Genomic DNA, 26,496 nt, shown 5'->3' on the forward strand with positions numbered 1-26,496 from the left:
AAGAGTATTCGGTCTTCTATAGAGCTGCACTTTATTGCCAAGGAGTTTGTTGAACTTTTATCCCGTCCGTTCTCCAAGGGTTCCGTTTTTGTATTATATTCTGTTCACTTGCAATAGTCCCAGATCGAGCAGGCAACCATCGGTATTGAATTGCACACCAAAGTAGACAAGGCGAAAAAACCAACAGTATCAAATGAAAACAATAAAGATAGGAGCGAGCGATACAACGACTGTCTAGTTGTGGATAAAATCTGGCTCAATAGGTTCCGGTGGGTACGAATAGGTGAAGATGATCCAGCCCGGAAAGTCTATAAAGGCAGTATCCACGGTAAAAAAAGAAGACGTGGCAGACACTGCCAAAGATGGAGTGATGCCGTACCCCAGGACAAACACCGACATCTTTCAGGCATATTGGATTGAAGGACAAACTCCATACTAACCAGGCCTGAACCTGTTCTCTTGGTCGTTTTTTTTTTCTTTTTGGGAGTAGGGTAGATGCATGCGTTTACGCACAAAGTGTTCGACTCCGACAACAGTACGCTGTCAGACTACCAACTAAACGCCTCCCTATCATCAGAGAACTAGCCTGGACACATTACTTAGGGCTAGCCCTCCCGCTCTCCCGGCTTAGGGAGCCTTCAAGTCAGGGAATTCCTTCCATCAAAGGGAGGGGAGGGGGGAGGGAGTTGTCATTTCGTGTTAGTGTTCGACTCCGACAACAGTACGCTGTCAGACTACCAACTAAACGCCTCCCTATCATCAGAGAACTAGCCTGGACACATTACTTAGGGCTAGCCCTCCCGCTCTCCCGGCTTAGGGAGCCTTCAAGTCAGGGAATTCCTTCCATCAAAGGGAGGGGAGGGGGGAGGGAGTTGTCATTTCAGGAAACCCCTTACCGTCCGATCCGTCCGCTGGTCGAGTTCAATCTTCTTCGCAATAAGAAGAGTTCGAACATAATGCTTAATACGATTCCAGCTGCCAGCGCTCTTCAGCATCTCTCTGACAATGTCATAATGCTGCGGACGAAAGCCGTCGCACCTCTCGCAAGAGAAAAAGGTGTGTTCAGCGTCGTCCGCTACTCCATTGCAGAACACACAATCAGGAGATCGCGCCTTCCCAATCCTGTGCAGGTAAGACTGAAAACCTCCATGCCCGCTTAGAAGTTGGGTAAAGAAGTAATCAATCTCAGCGTGCGTTCGGTGCAACCACGGGTCTAAATTGTCGATGAGCCGCGAAATCTATATGGCTATTGGCTCATTTTGACAAGAAAGTTGCCACTTGGTAAAGGTGCGTTGACGTTCTTCACGGGCAACTATCTCTCGTTCTCTTTGTAGTGGGCACACTAAATCTGTACATTCGTCTGTTTCCTCACAATCTAATCCACGGGTAACTGGCCAATGTGCCGACCAAGCCGTTTGTTCGAAATCATATCAGACCAATGACCTCAATGACATATCTCCATGGTAATGGCTGCATTTTCTGATTTTAGACAAGACAGCGAAAGTGGATCTATTAATGTGTAGAACGACAATTTTCGAGATATTCCTTGATGCGTTCCAGGATTATGTAAGCTACTACCTACCCCGAAACCTCTAACCCTGCGAGAAATGGCTGGTGTACCATGCAAGTAACCATTAGATGGTGATCCTTTTCGAGACTGATGACGGCGCCTCTCTTTGAACACATATCCCGGAAATAACTCCTAAATCTGATTGGGCTTGAAATATCCGTCAGTTGAAAACCATAATCAGATTCGCATCTACTACCACTTACTCTAGCAAGAGGGGGAGCTTACAGACCAGGAATGTTCATTACTATCGACGATCATGAACCGGATACTGGCTCTACTACGAACATGGAACAGTTACGGTACAAGTATCAGCTCCTAAGAGTTGCCGCCCACGGCATTTTTATCTGAAGCGTAGATGAGGCGCCATATTCCTCAAATAAATTTAGGGTATTGTAAAGCGGCCACTGCACTAATCAGTCGTTAGATCAATAGCCACAAGACATTTATTTACCTCATAGAAATCAAGGAAATCACGGGCTTAAATTTTAATCACAAAAAAGCAACAAAGAGATAAGGAGAATTTTCTGCTTATTTTCCCTATAACGAGGATGAAATTCCAAGTAGAACATCCAACAGGCCAAAAATAAAGGCATGGGGTTAATAGCAGGATGTGGTGTCAATGCCCACCATATATTTTTCAGTATCAACGCAAGAGAATCGACACTATTAGATTACCTGGTAGCAACCGAAGTGAATATCCTCAATTTGAATAATTACCCGACTTTCTTCAACCTCAATGAGGTGAGAGGTCATCGACCTCACTGTAGCACCCTCTGACATTGCGAAATTCAGTGTATTAAACGATATCGCGCTCTCGCACAGGCGGATTGATTTCATAATAAGTATTGATCTACCTCGATTGGGCGACGTACAAAATAGAATTGGGCGCCTGAGTTACGATCCCTGGAGACGCACCAAATCCATTGTTGGAATTGCGGAAGCAACCCAGATGATCACAACGTGTATGATTGAAGCTTTCGAAGGGAGCCGTCCACTCAATATACCAAAGAAGAGTAGCCTTCCTTGGGGGAAGTCGAATTTAACAAAGGATCGACTTTTAAACCCTGATTCAGCCGTTAGCTAGAAACGGTACAAAGTGGCTCAGAAAGCTCTGATGAAAAGCAAAAGCCACATACTTTCGTTCTGAGATAGGGTGGCATCTACTTAATACCAGACTTCACTAATGTAACTTATTCCTTCCTAGTAGTGCACTGACCACTCTTATCCTTGAGCGAATGCACAATATTTTTAAAAAATGTTTTGGCTAATCGGTTTCAGCAAACGACGGCACTATGGCTGAGTGGGTAGAACGTTATCCTCCCAATCTCGTTGCTCTGGGTTCCAATCCCAGCCGTCATGGGTGTCCGTGTTCGTCCTGTGTTTGTCTCGCTGCTGTGAGCTTATCACACCCGAAGCATAATCAAGGAGTGAACAGGAAATACTAAACTGCCGACTTTGCAACCTTGACTGGTTACTGCGTATCTACTTTTATAGAGCGGGAGGTACACAGGTGCACTAAATCTACCGCTCTTTCATTTGAAATTGAAACAGAAAGCACCTAATGACGTATATACCCTTTATACCATGAAAAAGCGACCAATCATACGGTCATGCATCCATTTGGAAATTTCTTGGCAAACATCTGGTGGCTTCAATGCTTATCAATTATATGGTTTCTATATTTGTTTTTAAAAGGACATACTCAGTCATAATCAGCCAAAGAGAAGAATGGTCGATAAATGGTCACGAATATTTTGAAATTACGGAAATAATAATTTTCACTAACAATTGTTCGGTCGTGGAAGATGGATCTGGCAGAGGAAGGTCTCAAAAAATCTGATTGGGAAACTGGCCCAGCCTCTCGAAAAAATGGCGACCATATTCCAGTCGGAGACCTTCTTCTTTTTCTTCACCCTTTATCCCGTTCAGAATCGGGGTGGACTCGTCTTGATCGGTTGCGCCATTTTACTCGGTCATATGCCTGATCTTAATGGAGTCGCAAGGCCCTCAAACCACCATATAGTGTATCAAGCCAACCTTATTTCGGCCGGCTTTTTTCTCATTTCCCATAGACTTTGATGTTCAGACCAATATTGACTTTTCGTCAATTGAATTACATGTCTTACCACGCCTCTCTCGCGATTTTTCTACGATCGATGCAACGCCATACCGATGGCGCATGTCCTCATTTCGGATGTGGCCGTGGCGACAAAAATGGTCGCACCATCGGAATTTGTTCTGACGGTCGGGCAGAGCTATCAGCATTGAATAGCAACAACAAATCAAACCAGTATGTGTTGAATTGCCACCAGTTGTTGTTGAAATTAGGCGGACTGAACAAAGCTTTCCTTACGTGGGTGCCAGGGCACTCGAACATCGCTGGTAATGAGAAAGCTTACGAAGTGACTCACCAAGATCTAGATTCCTAATGTCGACAGCAAGCATTTAGTATCTGCCCACTGTGAAGTCTTCTCTGAAGGGGGAAATTGTAAGGATTCACGCAACCGAATGGAGAAATTTGAATTCCAGTCGCAGGCGAAAATCTTATAATAGAACCCGGGACCGCTTGAGCAGTATTTTTGTTGACCCTTAAGAAGTGGGACATGAAAACACTAGCAGGTCTTTTAACAGGATCATCATTACAACGACGCAACAATCGGTATTCGGTTTAGGCCTGCCTCAATAAGGAGCTCCAGACATCCCGGTTTTGCCCCGAGGTTCACCAATTCGATATCCCTAAAAGCTGTCTGGCATCCTCACCTTCGCCATCGCTCCATCTCAGGCACCCCTTGCATTTACCTCAGCATCTGACGGTAAGCATCACGAATCACTTTCTCTAGGGCCAGGTTAAAAGGGACGCATGATAGGGCATCCCCTTTTCGTAGACCGTTGTTGATCTCGAATGGTCTTGAGAGTGATCCTACTGCTTTTATCTGGTCTCGCACATTGGTCAAGGTCAGCCTAGTCAGTCTTATCAATTTCGTCGGGATACCGAACTCTCTCAGGCCGTGCACAGGATACTCCTTATTAAACAACAGCATAGAAAAAATTAGTTGGTGGCTATATATAGCGAATGCCGAGGAAGAGAGATGCCGAATCTGGGATTCATATGCAGCTGCCTGGCTTACTGAGATCTCAGAAGAAAATACCTCAGAATCTGCGCACTTTCTGTCACTAGAATATGTTCTCAGATTAGAGGTGAATGCAGGTGGCCATTCAGTAGGCGATTTTAGAGGATAGTACAATGGGCCTAGACTTGAGTTCCTTTAGCTGTGACTAACCTAACTTTTAGTCTTTTAATAGTACCAGTTCCGTTAAGCTGTTTATCATTCTAGGTTTTAAAAGCATAGTCAGTTACTTGTGGATGACGGGCTGCAAGTCCGTTGTCCAAGTGTCTAAGATTCTGTTACGTAACTACATATATCACTGTTACGTAACTACATACATCACTAACCAACTTTTATCGAGAATGGGCCCTGAAGCATTTTAAAAGATCGTTTTCACCTTGGCACCATAAAAATTGTGACACATCGTTCTAATACCATTAGATTAGATTAATAATTGAGTGTTTAATGTAGTTCAAAGTTACAGGAATATCGCATCAAAGAGGGAAACTCCGATAAGATATCAAATCTGTTATTAATTAATTTTTCACATGATTACCTCATTACACAAACACGCAATTTTGATAAAATTTCATCTGCTCTGAGCAATTATTCTCAGTCGAACCATGAAGTGGTCAACGGGTGTTTCTGTGCTTATCCTGCTCGTGGTTGCTTCCACCACAGCATACTCGGTTAACAAGCAACACTTAAATACCCCACCAGAGAGTCGTATTATTGGTGGTGAAGTATCCAGTCCAGGACAGTTTCCCTACCAAGCAGCCCTCAGGATCAACGTCACAGATCGTCCCGGCTTTTCAACATGCGGTGGAACATTGATTGCCGTAGATTACACTATGACCGCTGCTCATTGTGTGCTCATCACCGGCGCTAGTCATATTGAGGTTCACTTGGGAGCTTATGATATCTATAACCTCGAAGAGGAGGGCCGTATATCTGTCATCGTACCTAAAGAGAACTTCATTCCTCACAAAGGATATGACTCGAGATCACTTGTCAATGATATAGCTTTGCTCAAATTTAACGAGAAAGTCACTTTGACCGGTACAACTTTTCATTTTAGACATTTTAAGGACTATGCCTCTATTGTCAACTACTAATGTTTCAGACAAAATTCAAACTCTACCTCTGCCGACCCGCTCGGACGCCAACATAAATTTCGAAGGAAAAATAGTGGTTTCTTCGGGCTGGGGCCGTTATTCTGACGGTAAGTAGATGAAGACCCACATATCCAAAAGCTCAATTATTCTGATTACATTTACAGATGAACAAGTAATCTCTCCTGTCATGAAGTACATGAACGTCATCGTTGAAAGTCAAAGAATCTGTCAGCACTTCTATGCCAATTATGAAGTGGTCACAGCCTCGAATATCTGCACCTACACTGGCCTTCGAGATGGCGTGTGCAACGGAGATTCCGGTGGTCCCTTGAGATACACCGACGAGAATGGTCGTCAGATAGTTATAGGGGTAACATCATTCGTTAGCGATATTGGGTGCGTGGTTTCTGGATGGCCCTCAGTATTCACACGAGTTACATCCTTTTTAGATTGGATAGAAGAAAACAGTAATATTGTAATTAAACCATAAATATATCTATAACTGGCATTTATACAAACATTTCATATTCAATAAATACAAAAGCTAGAAACATCGTATCTATTAATTTTCTTGTTTAAAAGTCCAATGATTTAATTGGCTCCACTCCGAAATAAGTCAGAAACTCGGTGCTTCAGGTATGAAAGGTTATGTGTATTTCCTATATAAGAATATTTTGAGTTTATATTTGTCCCATTTACACCTAACTTGTAATCCTTTCGTATTTAGTATATCAGACCGTTCACTTCATTGTGATACTGACATTCGGTCCTGGATTGCAATAAATGTCACAAAAGACACAACTTTGTCCTATAACAGCTTTGTTAATAATATTGCGATTCTCATCAAACTTTGCGGTACCATGCTGTAGCCTATATTACTGAAAAATTATGATTCTATAATTAATTCAAGAGAGGTTTCCAGTCAATATCTAAAAAAATATAGTACTAATAAATTAAGTAATATGCTATTATTCAGAGATCACGTGCCCTATCCTTTTGTTGGAAATCATCCAGGGGTTATTACACCACCAGAGAAGAGCACTGATCGCTTCCACCGACCTGTGAATGTGACGGCGATTCCTGCAGTCACCATAGAAGAGTTGCTGAAAATCTGTGCTGGTAGAATAGGCCACAGTGAAACAAGTAAGCACGAGATATCGAATAGGACCCTTAAGCTTGTGCAGTCCTGACGAGATATGTTCGCCGAGTTTTTTGAAGCGTGGTTGTCTGGGGAAACATTTCCTGCAATTTGGAAGCAGAAAATGCACTGCTGCCTGAGAATGGTAGACCTCCAGTGAACCATCCTCATACAGACACATATGTCTTCTGGACACTGTGGCGTAACTTACGATAGATTACTTCCTGGTGTCGACAACCAAGGAGGACTTTCATATCGACAGTATAGATTTTATAGAGCCAAATCAGTCATTGATGCCATCAAATTGCTTATTGGGTTCGCCGAAGATATAATTCACGGAAAGGGAAGTACCAGCAAATATTACATGGTGGTGACTCTGGACGTGAGAAATGCTTTCGATTCGGCTAATTGGCACCCAATCCCTTGCGGACACTGGTATTGCTGCCTACCTCACTGCTGTTGTCGTTAGCTATTTACAAAAATTGAAGCCCAGGTATAGCACCAATGACGGGCCCCAGGAGTAAGGGGTCCGTAAAGAATCCTCTGCAGTGAAAAATGTTGTACAATGATGTGCTTTATATTGCGTTTACGGAGGAATCCACGGTGGTAGTTTTCGCTGACAACATAACGTTGGTTGTGGTTGCAAAGCAGCTCGACGATCACCAAACCCCGTAAAAAACATGTTGTCCGCATTCCAATTGGAAATCACATCATCACAACCAAGCCAACCATAAAATATTTAGAAATAATGATGGGCGCGAATCTCAGTTATAAGCAACAAGTGCAGTATGTTGGTGACAAAGCACTGCAAGTATGGCCCTAGCAGGGGTAATACTGGAGGAGAGATATAGTTCTATGTTGCTTACAGCCTGGGTGGTCAGCTCGAGTTTGGGAAAAAGCATTGTAGAATTCAGTTAATGCTCATAAATTGTACCCAGTGTATAGAAAAGACGGCCCTAAAGGTATGCCCTGCTTTCAGGACTGTCTAAGGTGGTGCAGTATTCGTCAACTCAGGAATGATGTCGATTGACATCTTGGCAGATGAAATGAGGAATATATACGGTGAGAAAACAATCGCTACTTTATCGCAGATGAAAAGCGCCGAAAGCATTGAGAATGATCGGAGAAGGGTCTGTGAACACACAGGCTGATCCCTACCATCATGGAGTGGATGGAAAAACGGCACGGTGAAGTCAATTATAATCTTACTCAGTTTCTCACCGAGCATGGATCTCGGCAGTACCTGTACAGGTTTAAACTAGAGGCCTCAAGTCCCAGAGGATCAGAGCACGTATTCTTTTCCACAAATAGTTACCTAAAGAGGACTCTAGGAAAGCTGGTGGTCCCTCAAAAGCTGTTGCGAAGAATGCTAACATGTCAGGTTGGGATGCGGCCAACTCCTCGATCGGATCTATCTAGGGCAAACTGCGAGAGACCATGAAAGCGTGATTATGTATGCCGCGTTGAGGAGAAAGGAGGCCAAGCTTATTCCGCCATGTGATGTAATGCCTTATTGGAGTTCCACGTAAGGGAAGAAGTTGGGTTGGTTTAAGTGTGTAAAAATCCAACATATTGGGCATGTACTTGTACGCATCAGGAAGCAAGCTTATACAAGGTCGTTTAGATGCCAGCAAATGTCCATCCGTAAATAAAACATGGTTTTGTGGAGAATATCCGGAAATCAAACCAAATATGGAGGATAAGAAAGGATATTTTTTTAAGCAAACCTAGTACTCCTAATCGTCGAAATCCAATGACCGCAGTACTTCAGTAGTGAGAAACTTGGGTTCTGTGGCATCTACAAGAGATAATAGTAGAGTAGGAACGAGGTACACACCGAATCCTTTTCGTAAGAGCTCTAAGCCTAGAAGATCACCACCAACCACAACGTTACCACTCCACGGTCAAGATTCGTCGCGGGACTCGAAAAGGAGTACGGCTAATCGGGGATTGACATTAATGCTCCTGTTGTAAAAGATAAAAGCAGAAGACAGCAATCAAGAACGACGATTCGTTCACTAACATATAAATCGACTCTGTAAAACTATCACGGAGAAGCGGAAAATTCACCACAAGAATAAGATTCTAATAAAGGACTATATATAATATTTTGGCAATAAGGGATAAAAACGGCTAAGCACTATATGGCAAAGTCAAGCGGGAAACGCAGGTGACACCTCCTCAACATAAAGTGGGTAAGAAAGGAGGAGTGGGGTAATATTAGTGAACCGTTTGGTGTGCAGCAAGTGGTCAAGAAAATAGAAACCTCTTTACCGAAGGAAGCTGTCCCTTCGAAAGTTCCGGGGAAAGTTGGTAGTTCCTCGATTACGGTCTCAACATTGGCAGTTTACAAATGCGAGGAATGAACAAAGAGAGGCAAAAAGTGGCAAAGCGTGAAAAAGAAAATCTATCCGGAAATAATCATTATTTTGAAGATTTTTGAGAGATATGTCTAATGCCGATATCACTCAGGAAGTGAAGGCACATACAGAATTGACAGACTTAGATGAGTAGTAGGGTGATTGATATCAGGCGAACCTAGAAAAGGAAATTAGATTCCTTAGAGCTAAATGAATTCAACGAGAAGTCCACGGATAGTTTTCGCGCAAGCAGAAGTGAAAGCACGAAAGCAAAAGATAGTAATCAAATGCAAGAACCTAGACGAGGTTCGATGACGGACGAATATCTGTATTATCCTGAGGGAACAATTTAAGCTAGCGGAATAGAAAAAAGTGAGATAGAGAAGAAGAAGAAAGCTTAGCTTACCGATGAATAAGCTGGGTCATGCCCCAACTTATGGAACAAGTGTTACTCAACAGATATTTTAGATGCCCCGATTTTGGTCAATTTGATGTAGAATGCACTAGTCAACACAATAGATCGAGAAGGTGCAGAAAATGTGGAGAAGAGGGCCACCTCTTTAAGGATTCGAGATCCACGATGAATGTTGTGCATAAAGAAGGATGGTGGAAAGGGCGGCACTACAATCTGCGAACCTTATCGAAAATACGGTAGTGCTATATGGGTGAAAGACGCATCTGGAAACGCGACGACATGGGCATGCAGAAACCAAGCCATACAAGAAACAATGGCATTTTTAGGAGCTAGCTTTGTGAGAACAAAGTCAACGACGATTCACGGGAGCCGGGAATAATTTAGCTCCCGGTTTAAATGCAATTCAATTAAACTCGCATGGAAGATCAGGCCCGACGGATTTATCAGCGAAGCGGAGACTAGTTTCGCAATCGAAACCCAATGAGCCACCGGATACCTATCGTCGTACTGCCCAATCTAGCTTGTAGACACTATGGGGAAGATGATACCGATGGTCATCCATAACTGGCTTTTTAAACACCCAGCCTATTGGAGCGACAATTTGGTCGGATTGAAACTAGCTCGAGGTGTGTACTGCAGCAAATGTTTCGCCGTGGACGTCAAAAATGCGTTTAATTCTGCCTTGGTAAATTTTGGATAAAGTAACAGTTCATTGATTAAAATAGCCTAGTGACTCTAGAATTACCTCACTGAAAAGACATTTTGATATGATACGTATTAGGGACCTAAAAGCCACATCTTCACGGCAGGAATCCTTTCGACTCCGTATTGAATCCTCCTTGGTGGTGCGGGATGCCCAATAGGATACGAAGGAGCGAAAATAAATTGTTTTGCTAATGGTTTGGCTACATTTGTCTTAGTGAAACAACCTAGGCCACCAGCACCAGGAAAACATGATTAGAGATCATCAAACTAGACCTAGTTGAACAAAAGACGAAGATGGTCTTGATCACCAACCACTGGAAAAAGAATACAAATAATATTCGAGTTGGTGCCCAGTTAATAAGTATCTGATGGTTCCGATTCCAGACGCAGAGACGCACGAAATATCACCATACTAAGTGATGTGATATTATATCATGTTTCGAAAACAGTGATTACAATGTAATTATTACATGATATTACAATGTAATATCACAATTATCAATTACTATGTAATATCACGAACATCACCTCTCAATACGAAAAGCGACATTATAGTTTAATGGCTAAAGTAATATTAGAAAGTGTATATTACGTTGCGTTGCTTGACATTGTGTTTCTTTGCGTGCAAAATTTAGACAAAAAACTAGAAATATTTTCTATTCGCTACCAAGTTTTTAAATAAGTACAGGGTGCGGCAGCTTAACTTTCTTTTTTCAAAACTCAATAAAAACTATTGTATGCATCGGAAAATATTTATTTATATTATTTATAATGTAGGTACATGTCTAAAGTTTTTATTCACATTGTTTTGAAGATCAAATCTGTTAGGTGACGTCCCCCATTCTCCATACATTGCGTAAACCGATTCCTGGCGTTTGTCTTGACTCTTGTTAGCATAGCAGGTGTTATGTTGGCAATTTCTTCTTGGACGTTGGTCTTCAAATCTTGTAGGGTTCTTGGACGGTTCACATAAACACGGGATTTCAAAAAACTCCATTGAAAAAAATCACAAGGGGACAGATCGGGAGAGCGTGCCGGCCATTCCAAATCGCCTCTAATTGAGATGAGGCGCTCTGGAAAGTGTTCCCTCAAAACAGCCATCGATGCTCTTGAAGTGTGTGCTGTTGCACGTCTTGTTGGAACCAAGTGTCCCCCAAATCCAAATTTTCCAGCCCTGGCAAAAAAAAATTCTGTAGCATGTTTACATACCGGTCCGAATTCACTGTCACTGTAACCTCATTTTCCTCAAAAAACCAGGGACCAATAATTCCAGCTGAGGAAATTGCACACCACACTGTGACTTTGGGTGAATGCAAAGGCTTTTGATGCAATTCTCGAGGGTTGGTGTCAGCCCAGTAGCGCATGTTTTGTTTGTTAACCGACCCACACAAATGAAAATGGGCTTCACCGCTAAAAAAAACAATAGCACCCTCAGGAACGACATCAAGAAGAAGCTCACACGCGTTCATCCGAGAATTGAAGTCACGTTCTGAAAGTTCCTGCACTATCGCCATCTTATGGGGATGAAAATGAAGATCATCACGAAGAATTCTTCTCACAGAACGATCGGATAGTCCAAGGGCAGATGCGTGTTTGCGCGCAGAACGCCGTGGCGATCGCAACATTGACGCTCTCACTGCTTCAATGTTCTCAGGTGATCTAACGGGCCAAGGGACTCCAGTTCTTCCTCCCTCCTTTGTCGCACTTACAGTTTGTCTGAATTGATTTGCGGTCTGGGACGGGAGCCAACGGGGCTAAATTAAAGCGATTCCGAAATGCACGCTGTGTTGCAATAACCGAACATCCGCTTGAAAAGTAAACCTGAACGGGACAAAACTTTACAGTATCCCCTCTTAAACGAGACCACTAGCGCTCCGCTATGACATCAACTAACTGAGTGGCGCGCATTTTAAAAAAGGAAGTTATGCTGCCGCACCCTGTATAAATGTGTTATGCATCATGAACCACCTAACATAAGAATCGTGAAGTGCAATAGATAAGAACATAGAACTTTTAAACAGGATATATCATGAAAGAGAAATTTCTTTTTTCCTCTTGCTTTGTCCCGTTCACAAGCGGGGTCGACTCGCCGTGATCGATTGCACCATTTCGTTCTGCCAAAGGCCTGATCTGGATGCAATAGCGAGGCTTTTAAACCCCATCCAGACTATCAAGCCATAGTTGCTTAAATGTTCAGACCAATCTTGGCAAGTGAATTTTCGTTAGTGCGATTATGTGACCGTACCATCGAAGAAGCCACTCTCGTAATTCAACCCAATTCAACCCAATATTGATCGCGGATATCCCCATTTCAGACGTATTCAAGGCATGCCGCGCCACAAGTCCAACGCAACATCTTCGTCTCCAATATCGCAAGACGCCGTTGTTTATAGTCGGCCAACAATCAGAACCATAAAGCGCGACAGGGCGAACGACATTGCGGTAAATTTTAGATTTGAGACATTCGTTGATACGTCGACCAGAAAGAGCACCAGTTTTGGAGCGCCATTGCATCCAGGTTGCGCTAATGCGTGAAGGAATTTCATAACGCAGTTCTTCATTTGCTGATTATTCGATTCGATCGATCCGAGATATTTAAATCGATCAGTTCTGGGTAGGTCACTCTCATTGACAGTGTCATGAAAAATTCAGTTTCATTCAGATTCGATCTGAGACCGTGTTGCATAAAGCGATCATCTTTGGAAAAGTTGCTCGAGATCATTTTCGCTATTAGACGCTTGAAAAGCATCATCTGCTTAAAGCAGTGTATATTACGCTAAAAGTTGGATTTCCCGTGTGACAGTGCCCATAATCAGAAAAGGAGGAGTGGTGGGAGGGCACTGCCTTGATAAACACCGACAGAAACACGAAATGGTTACAGTGGATACACCCGCCCGTCACACATTTTCGGATCATGATAGAGCAATTTAACCCAGCGCACGAGTTCTTCTAGTAGTAGGTGTTGTCATAGAGCATACCAGATAAGTTCATGTGGCACACGGTCAAACGCTTTCTCCAGATCCAGAAAGTCAATGTAAAGGTGTTTCTCCATGGGTAACCGCGCAGCGTCAGTTCCTGACATGCCCGGCTTGATTCAGGGTTATTTCAAAGATTTCGCGAATACGGTTATCAAGAATGCGTTCAAAAATCTTCACGGTATCGACAGTAACTGGATCAGACGGTAATTTAACGCAGAATAACGTCAACCGCTACATAAAAATGGTGCTTTAAAACCCAACAACCCAATCATCCGGACCGAATTTGACCATTTGACTGAATTACCTTTCTTTTTCCTTGGGGTGTTCATTAAATCAAGTCGTTATCAGGCGTTTATTCTGTCCTATGTATATTTTATTACAATCGCTGCACGTTATTCGGTAGATCCCGCTTTTTCCTCCGCTGCCAAAGGATCCTTGACGCTTCTCAGTAAATTCCGCAAGGTGGACGATCGGCTCGAACCTTCGACTTGAACCTTTTTTATCCAATTCCTGATGTTAACAACAGGAAGGAAGCAGTAAGTAGTTTCCGAAAACAAAAGTCGTGCATAAGATCGTCAGTTGCAGCGCACAAAGTCAAAGAAGTTCATACCATTCAACAGGAAAACCTTGAGTTCTTGCGTCATGCAAACCGAACGACAACCTTGGACCCTTGGGAAAGTTTAGAAATTTTGGGAGGGGACGCCACGCGATTATTAAACACAGATTCAGGTAACTGTCTCTCCAAATTAATAATACTGGCCGCGGTAATTAATTTAAAAGTTTAAAAATTTTAATAATAATTAAATAATTACTGAATAAGTATAAAAGAATCTTTCAAGAGTACCTGAGGTGACTTATGACGACAGCGACTTTTCAAGGTTTCTACCTTCGGTTAAAAAAAAGAAAGAGGAGGGGGCTTTGTTTTATACCAAACCTTGAAGACCATCAATTGACTTCTGTGGCGCTGCTCTTTTCTAGAAGGCGAATGGAGAAGCATTTGATTGATTTCCGCCCGGTGATGGTGGATTAAATTGTCGGTTCTTTCCCATTGTTAAGATTCCAGACTAAGTTTTTCACAATCCAATTCAGCCTCTTGGAAACCATTATTGCAGACTTGATCTCACAAGCGACTTAAGATATTGTCTCAAAATAACGCATATCGCATAATCACCACTTTCAGATTAGATAAATTCATATTAAATTTCGAGAAATAAGTAATCTAAGGATGATTCTGATAACATATCAACAATATTAATAATTATTCATATCACTCGAACCGGCACACCCGAATCACAAATTTGAAATCTAATCTTAAACCCTTCTAATCAACGCCATATTTCTGCGTATTCAATTTATCGTTTTCTGTAGTTCCTCCATTTCGTTTCAATCATGAAGTGGTTCACAAGTATTTTCATATACCTCGCGTTGATATCCGCGGCCGCGATAGCATTTTCGACTGATTTTATCAATGGTCGTATTATTGGTGGTCAAGAAGCCCAGAGAGGACAGTTTCCATTCCAGGCTGCGCTAAGGATCAACGTTACGGATAGACCTACTTTTTCAACATGTGGTGGCTCCTTGATTGCCCCGGACTATACCCTAACTGCCGCTCATTGTGTGCTTATCAAGGATGTCATGAATATCGAGGTGCACCTGGGGGCTCATGAAATTCTAAACATCGAAGAAGAAGGCCGACTTAGAGTTGTTGTCCAACCGGAGAACTTTTTTGCTCATAAGGACTATAATTCCAGATCAATTGTAAATGATATTGCCTTGCTCAAGTTCGACCAGAAAGTGACGTTTACAGGTAAGCCAAAGAATTCCAAAAAAAATAGTACATTATCGCTCTCAAATGAACGGATTTCTAACGCATTTACACGAATGCAGGCCTAACAATTCAATGCAGTTAAAAAAGAAATTAATATCTAATAAGCTGAACGTTGGCTCCTTTGGGAGCCCTTTATTTATATGATTACTAACAAAATCTACGCAGTTTATCTGATGGAGTTCCATGCAATATTTCATAAAGACGTTCAGAAATCCCCTCTTAAAAGCAAAGCACTTTCCTCATTCCCATCATATTTCCTGCCAGCACATCTAACCATTTGCGAAGAAAAAGAGTAAGATGAATGTACAGGCAAGCGAACAGCAAATACATTCTCTTTTTTTAATCAAAAATAAGAGAAAAATGAATAGTAGGACCCCCATAAATAAAGCGAAATATATGATAGGGCCTACTTTTTCAAAACTATTTAAATTGGCTGGACGTTGAAAGTTCTGCTTTCACCAAACAAATGGTAAACATATAAAAGAGTGCGCTTCCCACTTTTTGCGGAAATAAAAGTTTTGTGGGAGCCATCTTACATCTCTATATTGCCTTACACCCAGTTCAGAGAGAACGAAACTCCAAAACCATTTCGAAGAACTCTCTCGCGACTGGACATATTAACCATAGGCAGTATTGAACTCATATTGAGGCAATCAAAAACAGCCGGGCAAGAGGCGGACCTCCAAAAGTTTTACTTTATAAAACCCTGACTATCTAAATATGCCAACGAGGTGGAAAAAGCAAGAATCAGTTATCACAGGATTTTAAAGCTAGCGTGTTTTCAATTGAATTAAATTGCAGACACTTACCACTCATGACCTCAAAAAACTCCACGTTCTTGTTAAAGTAAACGGAAAATTGTCATTCTTACAAATATTATGTGGCCAGGAATTTGGAGCGGACCTGTAATAATATTGACTTGCAGTTGGGTGTTATGCTCAGTGAGCTGAGAGCATCGACGTCCCTAAAAGTAGTGGTACAAGCTTTTGGTATAGCGCCGCGCCTCTTTGGGGTTTGAAGATGTTGGGTGCCGAATATGTAACACTCCCCCAGGTAGGCTTTCGTAACGGCGCCCTGCGTCACCAATTTCTCGCAACTAAGTGCCCAAGCGAGAGGCGAGAAATTAAGTTCCTCCAAACAACCAGCAGGAGTTCCATGATTTCTTCCCGTAATTCGGGAACGACCGTTGCTGAGGAATAGCTCGCTACGTAGTCGAGCTGCAAAGATTCGTTACATCCTGAATGGGGGAGATTACTACAACCATTCTGTGATTCTTCAGCCGCCTCCGTATCCTCTCAAGCTATAAAATTAGTCGTAAGCAAGTTCGAAGTTACGGAATTCCTCTTCTTGATCGTCTACAACTGACTTCGATGTTCAGACCCATCTTCCCCAGGGCGTTCTCGTCGGTGAATTACATGTCAATACTATTAAAGATGCCTTTCGCGCAATTTTTCCATCCATTCATCCATGGTCGTTTCCCATAGACCTTGATGTTCAGACCAATATTGGCGAGTGAGTTTTCGTCAATGTGAATTACATGTCATGCAGGGCTGGCTTTTAAGACTACGTCGGGTTAACCAAAATGGTAAGATAAATCAACACAGAAATGCGGTAAGGTCAATGACTCGAGCGGAGATACAAATAAAGAAATTAACATTTGCCTACTTCCTGCCATCAACTGCAAAAATTGGTTTGAACATCAATTTTATAACGGGAGTGCGGGTTTAAAAAATTGTTACTTCTTTCAAGGATCCGTTCTCAGAAAATACGATCATATATGATAGCTGAGTGGTTAGAGCACAAAGCTATCGTACGGAAGGTCACGGTTCAAATCTCACTGATGGCAGTGGGATTTGTATCGTGATTTGACATCGGATACCAGTCGACTCAGCTGGAAATGAGTACCTGAGTCAAATCAGGGTGATAATCTCGGGCGAGCGCAATGCTGACCACATTGCCTCCTAGTGTACCGTTACGGTCTTGAATGAAGTGCTGTAACACACTTGAAGGCCCTGATCCAATATGGATTGTTACGCCAACGATTATTATTATATATGATATTTAGGGTTCTACATTATCTACACCCCGATATGCACCTAAATAAAAATAATAACAGGTCATTAGCACTTAGCATATTCTCTAAATTTACCGCAAACTGCTTTAAGTGCATCCATAGTAACAAAAGCTTGCGATAATATTTCCAATTATGAACCGTAAAATGGAGCACTAAGCTGAACATGGGTTCTTTGGACATTTTCGCTCAGATCTCTTAGGTCGGGATCAGCTTTGAGCTATTTGACTATATCCGCGTAGGAAAGATCCTGCTGGAGCTGCCAGTCGTTTCTAGCCGAATATGCAGTTTTGTTTTCTCTTTCGCGTTGTCCTGATGGCCCAAGTGATTAGAGCGCTGAGCTGTTGTAGCAGAAGTTCGCGATTCAAGTCTCACTGGTCCCACAGGGATTTAATATCATGATTGGGTGTCGGATACCAGTCGACTCAGCTGCGAATGAGTACCTGAGTTAAATTAAGGTAAAAATATCGGCCTAGCGCCATGCTGACCATATTACGTCCTACAATGTACTGTAGTGTACTGTTGCCGTTACGCGCTCTAATACACTTTAAGGCCCTGATCCAATGTAGATTTTTGCACAAACGATTATTATTGAGCTGAAAAATTTGGTGGAAATCCTACTATTATCAACAAAGCACAGAGTATGGAAGGATGCAGTGAAATACTTGAACAGCTGACAAAAAACCCAAAATTTTTAGACACAGTAATTACTGACGAGAAGTCACCAGTAATTCCCCTAGCCCTGACGTGGCACCCTCTGTCTTATCTGTTTTCCAGGCTGCAAAAATAGGTAAACGACAGCGTTAATGAAAGCTGGTGGAGGTTCAGGACAATCCGATACGAATCCTCGGGCCTATAAAGCTTGGAAAACTCGAGCAAAGCGGCTGATTGACGCAGAAGGAATAAAACTGTTAACATTTTTTTTTGTTCTGAGTTTAGTCAGGATACTTTTAGACTACACCCGCGTAGACGCAAAGTGCAAGACCTTTTACGTACTAGTGAAGTACTGAAAGGATCAAATCTACAATTTATGCACCACCATCATTTCAAACTTTAGAAAATTTCCTAGCGAGCCCCTCGCGTTCGTTTCTCTACTTTCCACGTCGAGGCCCACACGTTGAAGTCACCCGCAATTAGCTTTTCGTTCCTTTCCATAATATGGAAAGTGATCGATTTTATTTTTTATTAAAGTCAAGTTTCAGAAATTTATATCTTCCGACATTAAACTTGATATCCAAACTCTCCTTTTGAACTGTGTGCATTTGGTTGCTGCAATCCTTGGCAGTATGCACTTTGATCGATACCTCCTACATTAATTGGGCGGATCAATGCCTCTTTTGCTTGACTTATCACTTAAAGCATTCATATGGTCTAATCACTCAAATAGCAAGCAACCATAAAGTGGGTCTTTTCCGCCGACCAACAAAATTTGTTCTTCCGATAGTATTTTTGTACTAATTACCACCAGTCAATACATAGAATAGTATATGTTGTATATAATAATAGTATAGTTTAGGAAGGGTGTTGATGAGTTTCCAGCACTCATCTCTTCTGTCAGGACCATTGTATTGTCCCCTAAAATCGCTTATTCAATGGCTTCACGCCTGTGACACTCACAGGCTCCTGTAAATATAAGCAGAAAGCAGAGAATGTGCCGATTCGTCATTAAAGAAAATCTCACCGAGGTATATTCGCCTGAGGCTTGAGAAGGCGGGGCAGTTGGAGATAAAGTGTAGAGCTATCTCCTCCTCCTTCCCACACATGTATATAGCGAAGAACGCCACTCAAATTTTCTCCATGATTTTCATGTTGTACGCAGAGCGGTAGTTAGCTGGTGAAAGGTTCCGTTGCGGTTCTCAGCCTCGGGCTGATTCCAGTTAACCCGTTGGGGAGTTCCGCCCCCCCGCGTACTCGAGGAGGGCGATCAGACCCGAGTCTGCAAGGGACTTATCTGAAGTGGCTCTGCCACGAGGCCTCACCGGAGGTTATCTGGTACCATGGGAACCGGGATGGCCCTCTGAGAGCATATGCTCCAGGAGAATTCCTGGAGGATGTGCTCCAGGCCCGGTTATTTGCGGTTGGCCCCCTAGTGGAAGTTTCATGGTGGTCGTGGTTATGCCTACATCGCTGGCAGAGCTCCTCGGAGCTCGAGCGTGGAGTTGCACTGTACGACTCGGGTACCGTACTCCTTAGTTGCGGCAGAGGTGTTAGATAGGCCTCGCATCCACTGGTATGAATGCTGAGCCTGCACTCAGTATAAAAAAGAAACCAAGGATTTCACCCTTCTGGGAGTGGATGGCGTGATTCCAAATGCTGGCTCTGGTCGTACCATTGTAGATCCAGATCCTTGACGAGCCAATCTTCTCATTACCAGCGATGTTCCGTGTCCTGGCAACCAAATGGCAGTGAGGCCAAGTGATTACGGCAGATTATGTCGCTTCGAAAACAAACCATATGATCATCAGAGCCACCTGATATTTTCCAATTAATTTTCAGATCGCTTTCCCACGCGCCAATAGCATCGAGCCTATATGCGATATTAGCCACTTTCTGGTTCACCTCCCACACATCATTAAGGGAAGAGCAGTACTGCCTGAACCAATCGTCCGTGCTTTCACAAAGCAAAACATGAAGCCTTTCAAAAATGTAGTCCTTACAGCTAGGAGGAGTTTGTACCGCTGACTATCGTAACCAAGTGGATTAGTGTCGTAGTACAAGTCCCATCCGTTGGGCTCTAAATTCTTGGCTGCAAATGAAAACTTAGCCATTACTGGCCGAGCCCCCTTTTCTGTTCTTTGGCCTAAGAAGTTGGGTTCATCGATGGCGCCGTCTGGAATCCGAGAACATGAGTGCTGACAGGAAGCTTTGTTTTACTGGGAGGAAGTAAATCAATCTCAGCAGAGCCACTTTTTGCCAAGATAGGGTTAGTTGAATCGCCTGGGACCAACAGTTTACTGTTCATGGCTGTTTCTTAAAACCATGTGACCATTCAACCCTCGGTACGGTAATCAAACTTTGACTTGTGGTATTGATTACTACTTAACTTCTGGGTTCCTTCCGTACAGAATTTTCCTTACTGAGCACCTTACCAAGTCAATGTATGGAAGCAAAGTGAAATGATTTTTTCATAGAACTAATTATGTCGAATTCTGTGCCAAAAAAAAATATTTTGAGCTACTACTTATCACATAATCTTATGCTTCTTTATTGGAGAAATATGATGTATTTAGCATAATCTTAAAATTACTTTTTACAATATATAAAACACGTAAATAGTCTTATTAAATTCAGTTGCAAAAAGGCTATAACTGCGGATTGGTAGATGCTCTCTGCTGTTGTGGGTGGCATAGTTTTAATTAATTCCAATTATTTTATACTATGTCAAAATAGTTGGCAAAGGTTTCTCTTTTAATCGGCCTCGTGGCGAATTCAAATATGCCACGGAGAGCACCGGTGGTGGCATCTGGCAGTGGAATTAAATTTCGAATGTTGCTAACCCTTCTGCGCCACATATTTACGAAGAATTTCGCTTTACTGGTTTATTAGGAAAACAATGCGCACCTCAAGCATACGTTTTAATGATGTAGAACGCCTTCACTCATCGAAAAAGACTGTCCTTTTTTCAAACCTGGAAGCCTACCAGAAAGATAGAATAAGAAGTGATAACGATAAACAGTACATTTCGTAACATGAATTTATTCAACATCTTAATGAAATCTAATAAACTTTCAGATAGAATTCAACCGATAGCGCTTCCATCCTGGTCGGATGTTAATGTCGATTTCGAAGGCAAAATCGTAGTCGCTTCCGGATGGGGCCGTTACTCAGATGGTAAGTAAAAAAACTATATCTTAAAACTATTTCCAGATTGCTAATGCTGCATATAAAATACATTTACAGATGTACAAGGCATTTCCCCGGTCCTGAGGTATGCTGAGACCCCAGTAGAAAGTCAACGAATCTGCATGCACTACTATCAAAACTATGAAATCGTTACCGACTCCAACATATGCATTTACACAGGGGTGGGAAAAGGAACTTGCAATGGAGACTCTGGTGGACCTTTAACATATACAGATGAAAATGGGCGGAAAATTATTGTTGGGCTTACATCATTTGGAAGTGATATAGGATGCGTGGAGCCAGGATGGCCATCTGTATTCACCCGTATCACATCTTTCCTGGACTGGATTGAAGAAAATAGTGATATTAAAATTAACCCATAAAGAATAACATACTTTAAGAGATTTTATTTTAAAAGATATGGTCTATTCAACATCTTTTAGAGTTTTTCAGTTGAGAATAACTGTGAATTTACAATCATTTTCGATAGCTGCAACTATTTAATGATTAATAATAATTAAATCCATTTAACTGCATCTCTTTTAATTCACTGTCTTTTAGTCTGTCACACTTAATTGAGCGGGTAGGATTTATCGGTAAGGACTCTGTCTTTTATTTCTAAAAGAAACACATTCTCTACAAAAATTAAATAATTTTTAAATGAAGCACGTTGTAGAGTCTAATGAATAGAAATCAATATCAAGAAAATGTCCTACATCACCATGTTTGTTTTGGTTCCCATTTTTGCACAATTCTAGTTGCTGACGTCTTGGGTCTCCTTTGAGATTTTAATTTTTCTGAGCACACATTTCACGCCTTCACTGACACCCCCTGTATTCTCCTAATATCAAAACTAAGATCAGTTTCCAAAAGTACAAATTGGGCCGTTAGATTCGATATCTCATGACCGTATTCTGAAAAAAAAAATTGTGCAACCCCCTTCCGCATGTATGAGGAGCCTCTTAAATTAAACACTCGCTGGATATAAAGAGTTTCATACTCTGGACATTCTCACCAAATTCCGCAACAACAGCTTCAGCCCTTTCCGAGGAAATGGAATATAGGGAAAAAATAGAAGTAGAAAGACACGCCTGCAAAAAACTGCATGTAGGGGTTCAAAAAAGAAGCGAAAGAGGAACAAAAGGAAAAAACAACACCCAACACTGTTAGAAAACCGTTGTTCAAAGGTAAGGTGGATACGAATGGATTACCAAAATAAAAGACGAGGAAACCGAGGAAAACTAGGCCGTCGATACTACTCATTAAACCAACGGAAGGCAAGACATTTTCTGAAGTTCTCTGCGACAGCCACTATAAGATCAAGGCCGAAGAACGTGAAGCAGGACTGTCTTCCATGTACGGAGAGCAAAAGGTGGTGGAGTTCTTATTGAATTAGGTCCGAAGACGTCAAACAAGGGTACATTCTATAAAGCGGCTACTGGGTGAGGGGGCGTTGGTTTCTAGTCTAGAAATCCGAGATTTTGCCTATTTCACAGAAAAGGTCGAAGTAAAGGAGGCCATCTAGCTGAGGGAACCAATGCCCAAATAAGTATCAACTTTCCGAATTCTCGAGGTCAAAAACTCGCTACAGTGGGAATTAACGAACAACGCATCAAAAAATTCCTGAATTACGGGAAAATGGTTGGATAGTATGCAGGGTACGCATTGCCCCCACCAAGTGTTTCAGGTGGTTAGGGACAAAGTCAGTCAATCACAAACCTGTAACGAAAAGAAGAAAGCCCTCTGCGGAGATTGCGGCGTCTGATAAGAGCGTTCCGCACTCTGACGGCACAATGTCCAGTTTTCAGGCTGGAATTGGAGAGGCCTGGGGTGTAGCAAACATGATCCGTATCCTACAAGCTAACAGATTAACATGTACTGGAATGCAACTGCTCACGAATTGCTGGCGCAGTTCCCTGCGAAGGTAAAAGTTGATTTAGTATTAACCGGCTTCATTGCATCTCGACTTATCGAATATTACTACCATCTGGGTTCGGGACGGCACCCGACTTGGGGTTCTCATCCAAGGTTAAATTCGGTGTGAAGGAATAACGTTCTTCAAGGCTTATTCAATTCCGAATGAGGCGATGCCGGACTTTCGACTCAGGATCAATGCTATAGAAGAGCCGCTTTTGGCACAGAAGGGCGGATCATGGTAATTAGGCCCTTGGATGAAATATGTCTCCACAGAGCTCGTACTTTTAATCGCCGGATCCACGCCAACGTTCTGAAAACCAAGCTGCGAATGAAACATCGCGAAGTAACTTTTGCTTTGGAATCATTGACGCTATCGGTGGACGGATGACGAGTTCCGAAAGACTTTCCGACAAGTGACTACTAATACATTGCGTTCGAAGTGGTTGACACTATTTATCGACGTGCACACGCCCAGCGCTCTGAGTGCGCATGAAGCGTCATCTTTGATGAACATCGAGAGATTCGTCGGGACTCTCGGAACAAGAGGGGTTATACCAGAGGGCCCTGCAGGGTGGTGGCGTTGCAGCTGACAATGCCGTAAATTCTGTGATGAACCTGATATCAATAACCTACAGAGCTTCTATGCCACGGCGTTTACTCAGCCGTGTTAAACCTTCTATGCATGGGTGGAGGGTGAAGATTGTTGACTTGCGGAAGGAATGTCATAGGCTCCTTCGGGAGGAGAAATGCACCACAATGATAAAGCATAGATCAGCCCAAAGCAGCCTCAGCATCGCGTATCGTCGACGAGATAAATGGGGTCCAGGAGAACACGGTTGTAAAGTTATCTCCCGGAAAATCGGGATTCTGCGAAAAACCGCGTCACTCAATGCCGAATAGATGTTCATCTGCTCGTATTTATAGTCATTATTCCCTAAACATCCCGTATGTTCCCATTATGAAAAATAAAAATTCGTCAGGTGCCGATAGTATTCCGGCAGAAGTATATGAACTATTGTTCCGCCATTGACCAGACTTACTGCTCGATGTTTACCTGAAGGAGAGCCGCCGAAAGGTGGCGAGGCTTGCACTGATTAGCCAAGAGAAACCCTCAGTTGCCGTTCGACATTACGACCACTCTGTATGCTTGGCACGACTACGCTAGACATCTACGAGACCGATCCGTGTTCTGTGAGGCACTACAAGGCCAGAGGAAACAGGAATTTTGGAACGCTTTCTATGATAGGCTGATAAGACTCAATATGCTCAGAAGAGCCGCCAGTCGGTTATGCAGATGATGTAGTGGCAGTTATTACTGGACGCACTGTTGAACAGGCGCAAAGCAGGCTTGACACATTGATGGGAAGAATAATTGCATTGATAGCTGCTCCTGGTTTCAACCTTGTGCTAGAAAAAATAAAACCCTAACCTTGGTCTTATATTTACCAGCCAGTAGATTATAGAGTCGCAAGAGTCGAAAACTTGGATTAATACTTGATTCGAACATAAGCTTTTTCAAGAAAATCAAAACAACAGTGGACAATGTCTATAATTTTCCCTTATGTCGGCTAATGATGAACGTTAGGAGTTCTATACCTACCCCCAAACGTCTTCTTATAAATGCAACCAATCCGTTCCGCTCTAAGGCACGGAAATAGAGCAGGGGGTGCATCGTAAGCACCTTCTCGGGAAGCTTTCCGAGTAATCGCAGGAGTGATCACCATTACCCCCTTGATATGGAACGTAAAGTCATCTACAAGTACAAAACAAAAGACTGGTTGGTTGCTCGTGAAGCACAGCAACTTAGACTAAATGAATGGCATCTCGCTTACCAAAATGAGTCTAGGGGCAGTTAGACTACGCGCCTCATCGAAAGCTGAATCGAAAAGCATTTAAACCTTACGATCCCCTGACTGTGTCAATTGCAGCACCTCAAAGTCAGTGGTGGGCAACACCAATCACACCTTTTTCCCTTCTGGAAATGGGATAGGATTCATCAGCCACTTTATACAGAAACACAAACAACGTTGTCAGAGAGACGCTCATGGCGTCGTGTTGCAAATTGTGTTCGGGATCTTCTTGTTGCAAAGAAGATTGAAAACGGGAAGGTATTTAATTGGTAGTCCAACAGCGTACCACTCCGTGGATAAATGCATTCACCTACCATATCCATTAAACAAGTCGGAATATCGGAAGGTCGTCCTTCGGGTATAAAGGTTTTATGTTAATCTTATATAAGAAATTTCAACGCACATTTTTCTACCCGTATACAGCTACAAAACTACGAGACATACGTGTATATTACAGCCGTAGATGTTACGCTCACCCTAAACAAACAAACTGCCTATTTTCGAATACTGTACACATATATCATATATACGTATATAGATTGATCGTACCCATATTTCCGATTTACTTCTTATATCTATCTGAATTAGGTACTACCCGCAAAGTTCATTAGCACGCATTTACTATATACCTACATACACACATGTCTCGTTGGAATAATTGATATTCATATACAAATGATTAAAGAACTAAAACAAAATAATTCTTTTCCACCCAATTTATACGAACTTACTTCGTTGTGGTATGGACGAATTGATATGTGATGATGACGTCGTGCAGGTTGTAGAGTGCACGAAATCCATAAAAAATTGTAAAGTTTTACCCTTTATAACTTTATTAATAATAGTAGGATTTTCTTCAAACTTGACCAATTGTGCATTATATTCTTCATTATATGCATGCCAAATTTTGTACTTCTGGGATGAACATAAGGGGGGTGCCGGGTAAATTTTTAAAATGTGGAAATATACTAGTATTAACTTTATTTGTGCAGATATCAGAACCGGATATATTTTGAAGCCTGGATTTCGTAGAGGTGCACTACTGAGATTTTTTTCAGATTTTTCGGTTGGATAGATTCTGAGAACGAGACCTGTTACACTTTTTGGGGGTCATATTTTGAGTCCTCATTCCCCTATGTTTCACCTAATATCAAATATTGAACCAGTTTCGAAAAGTACTAATTGAGACTTTTCATTTGATATCCCACATGGCCACATTTTATGAAAAAAAAATTTGCACCCTCCTTTTACATGTATGGGGAGCCCCCCCTTAAGGTTAACACAAAATGGCGTCAGTTGCTGCATGTAAAGGGAACGGCAGATCACATACTCCTACCAATTTTCTTGACAATCGGTTCAGCCGTTTCCGAATAAATCGGCTGTGACAGACAGACAGACAGACAGACAGACGGACAGACAGACAGACAGACAGACAGACAGACGGACAGACAGACAGACAGACATCGAATCGATTCTAATAAGGTTTTGTTTCACACAAAACCTTTAAAAAAACCAGAGTATTGCAATATACTAGACAGACTAGCCAATATGCCAAAGGTTATTGCTGGCGACTTCTACGCCTAAAAAAGTCAGGGACTA

At 42.2% G+C, this 26,496-nt stretch overlaps 2 protein-coding genes across 2 annotated transcripts in view; both read left to right on the plus strand.

Annotated features, from left to right (window-relative positions):
* LOC119648539 (serine protease 53-like) overlaps window positions 1–21,567 on the plus strand; it is a 41,909-nt gene extending 20,342 nt beyond the window's left edge. Inside the window, exons 5-10 of the mRNA XM_038050306.1 lie at window positions 5,294–5,736; window positions 5,801–5,899; window positions 5,957–6,162; window positions 14,757–15,195; window positions 21,020–21,118; window positions 21,188–21,567. Of these exons, the coding sequence (XP_037906234.1) occupies window positions 5,294–5,736; window positions 5,801–5,899; window positions 5,957–6,162; window positions 14,757–15,195; window positions 21,020–21,118; window positions 21,188–21,513 (1,612 nt within the window). The 3' untranslated portion in view covers window positions 21,514–21,567. The remainder of the gene's footprint in view (window positions 1–5,293; window positions 5,737–5,800; window positions 5,900–5,956; window positions 6,163–14,756; window positions 15,196–21,019; window positions 21,119–21,187) is intronic.
* On the plus strand, window positions 5,272–6,350 carry LOC119648173 (brachyurin-like). Its single transcript, XM_038049753.1, has 3 exons — window positions 5,272–5,736; window positions 5,801–5,899; window positions 5,957–6,350. Exons 1-3 carry the CDS (start codon window positions 5,301–5,303, stop codon window positions 6,280–6,282), a joined length of 861 nt encoding a protein of 286 aa, XP_037905681.1. The 5' UTR covers window positions 5,272–5,300; the 3' UTR covers window positions 6,283–6,350.
* Window positions 21,568–26,496: the final 4,929 nt, after the last annotated feature.

Source organism: Hermetia illucens, chromosome 2 (assembly GCF_905115235.1).
Source record: "Hermetia illucens chromosome 2, iHerIll2.2.curated.20191125, whole genome shotgun sequence".
In the NCBI taxonomy this organism is placed as follows: domain Eukaryota; kingdom Metazoa; phylum Arthropoda; class Insecta; order Diptera; family Stratiomyidae; genus Hermetia; species Hermetia illucens.

Excerpts from the sequence above, each read along its gene's own strand:
- LOC119648173 (XM_038049753.1), top strand. The coding sequence starts at position 5,301 with ATGAAGTGGTCAACGGGTGTTTCTGTGCTTATCCTGCTCGTGGTTGCT. Across the intron at positions 5,737-5,800 it reads CGAGAAAGTCACTTTGACCG|ACAAAATTCAAACTCTACCT; the intron begins GTACAACTTTTC and ends CTAATGTTTCAG. Across the intron at positions 5,900-5,956 it reads CTGGGGCCGTTATTCTGACG|ATGAACAAGTAATCTCTCCT; the intron begins GTAAGTAGATGA and ends TTACATTTACAG.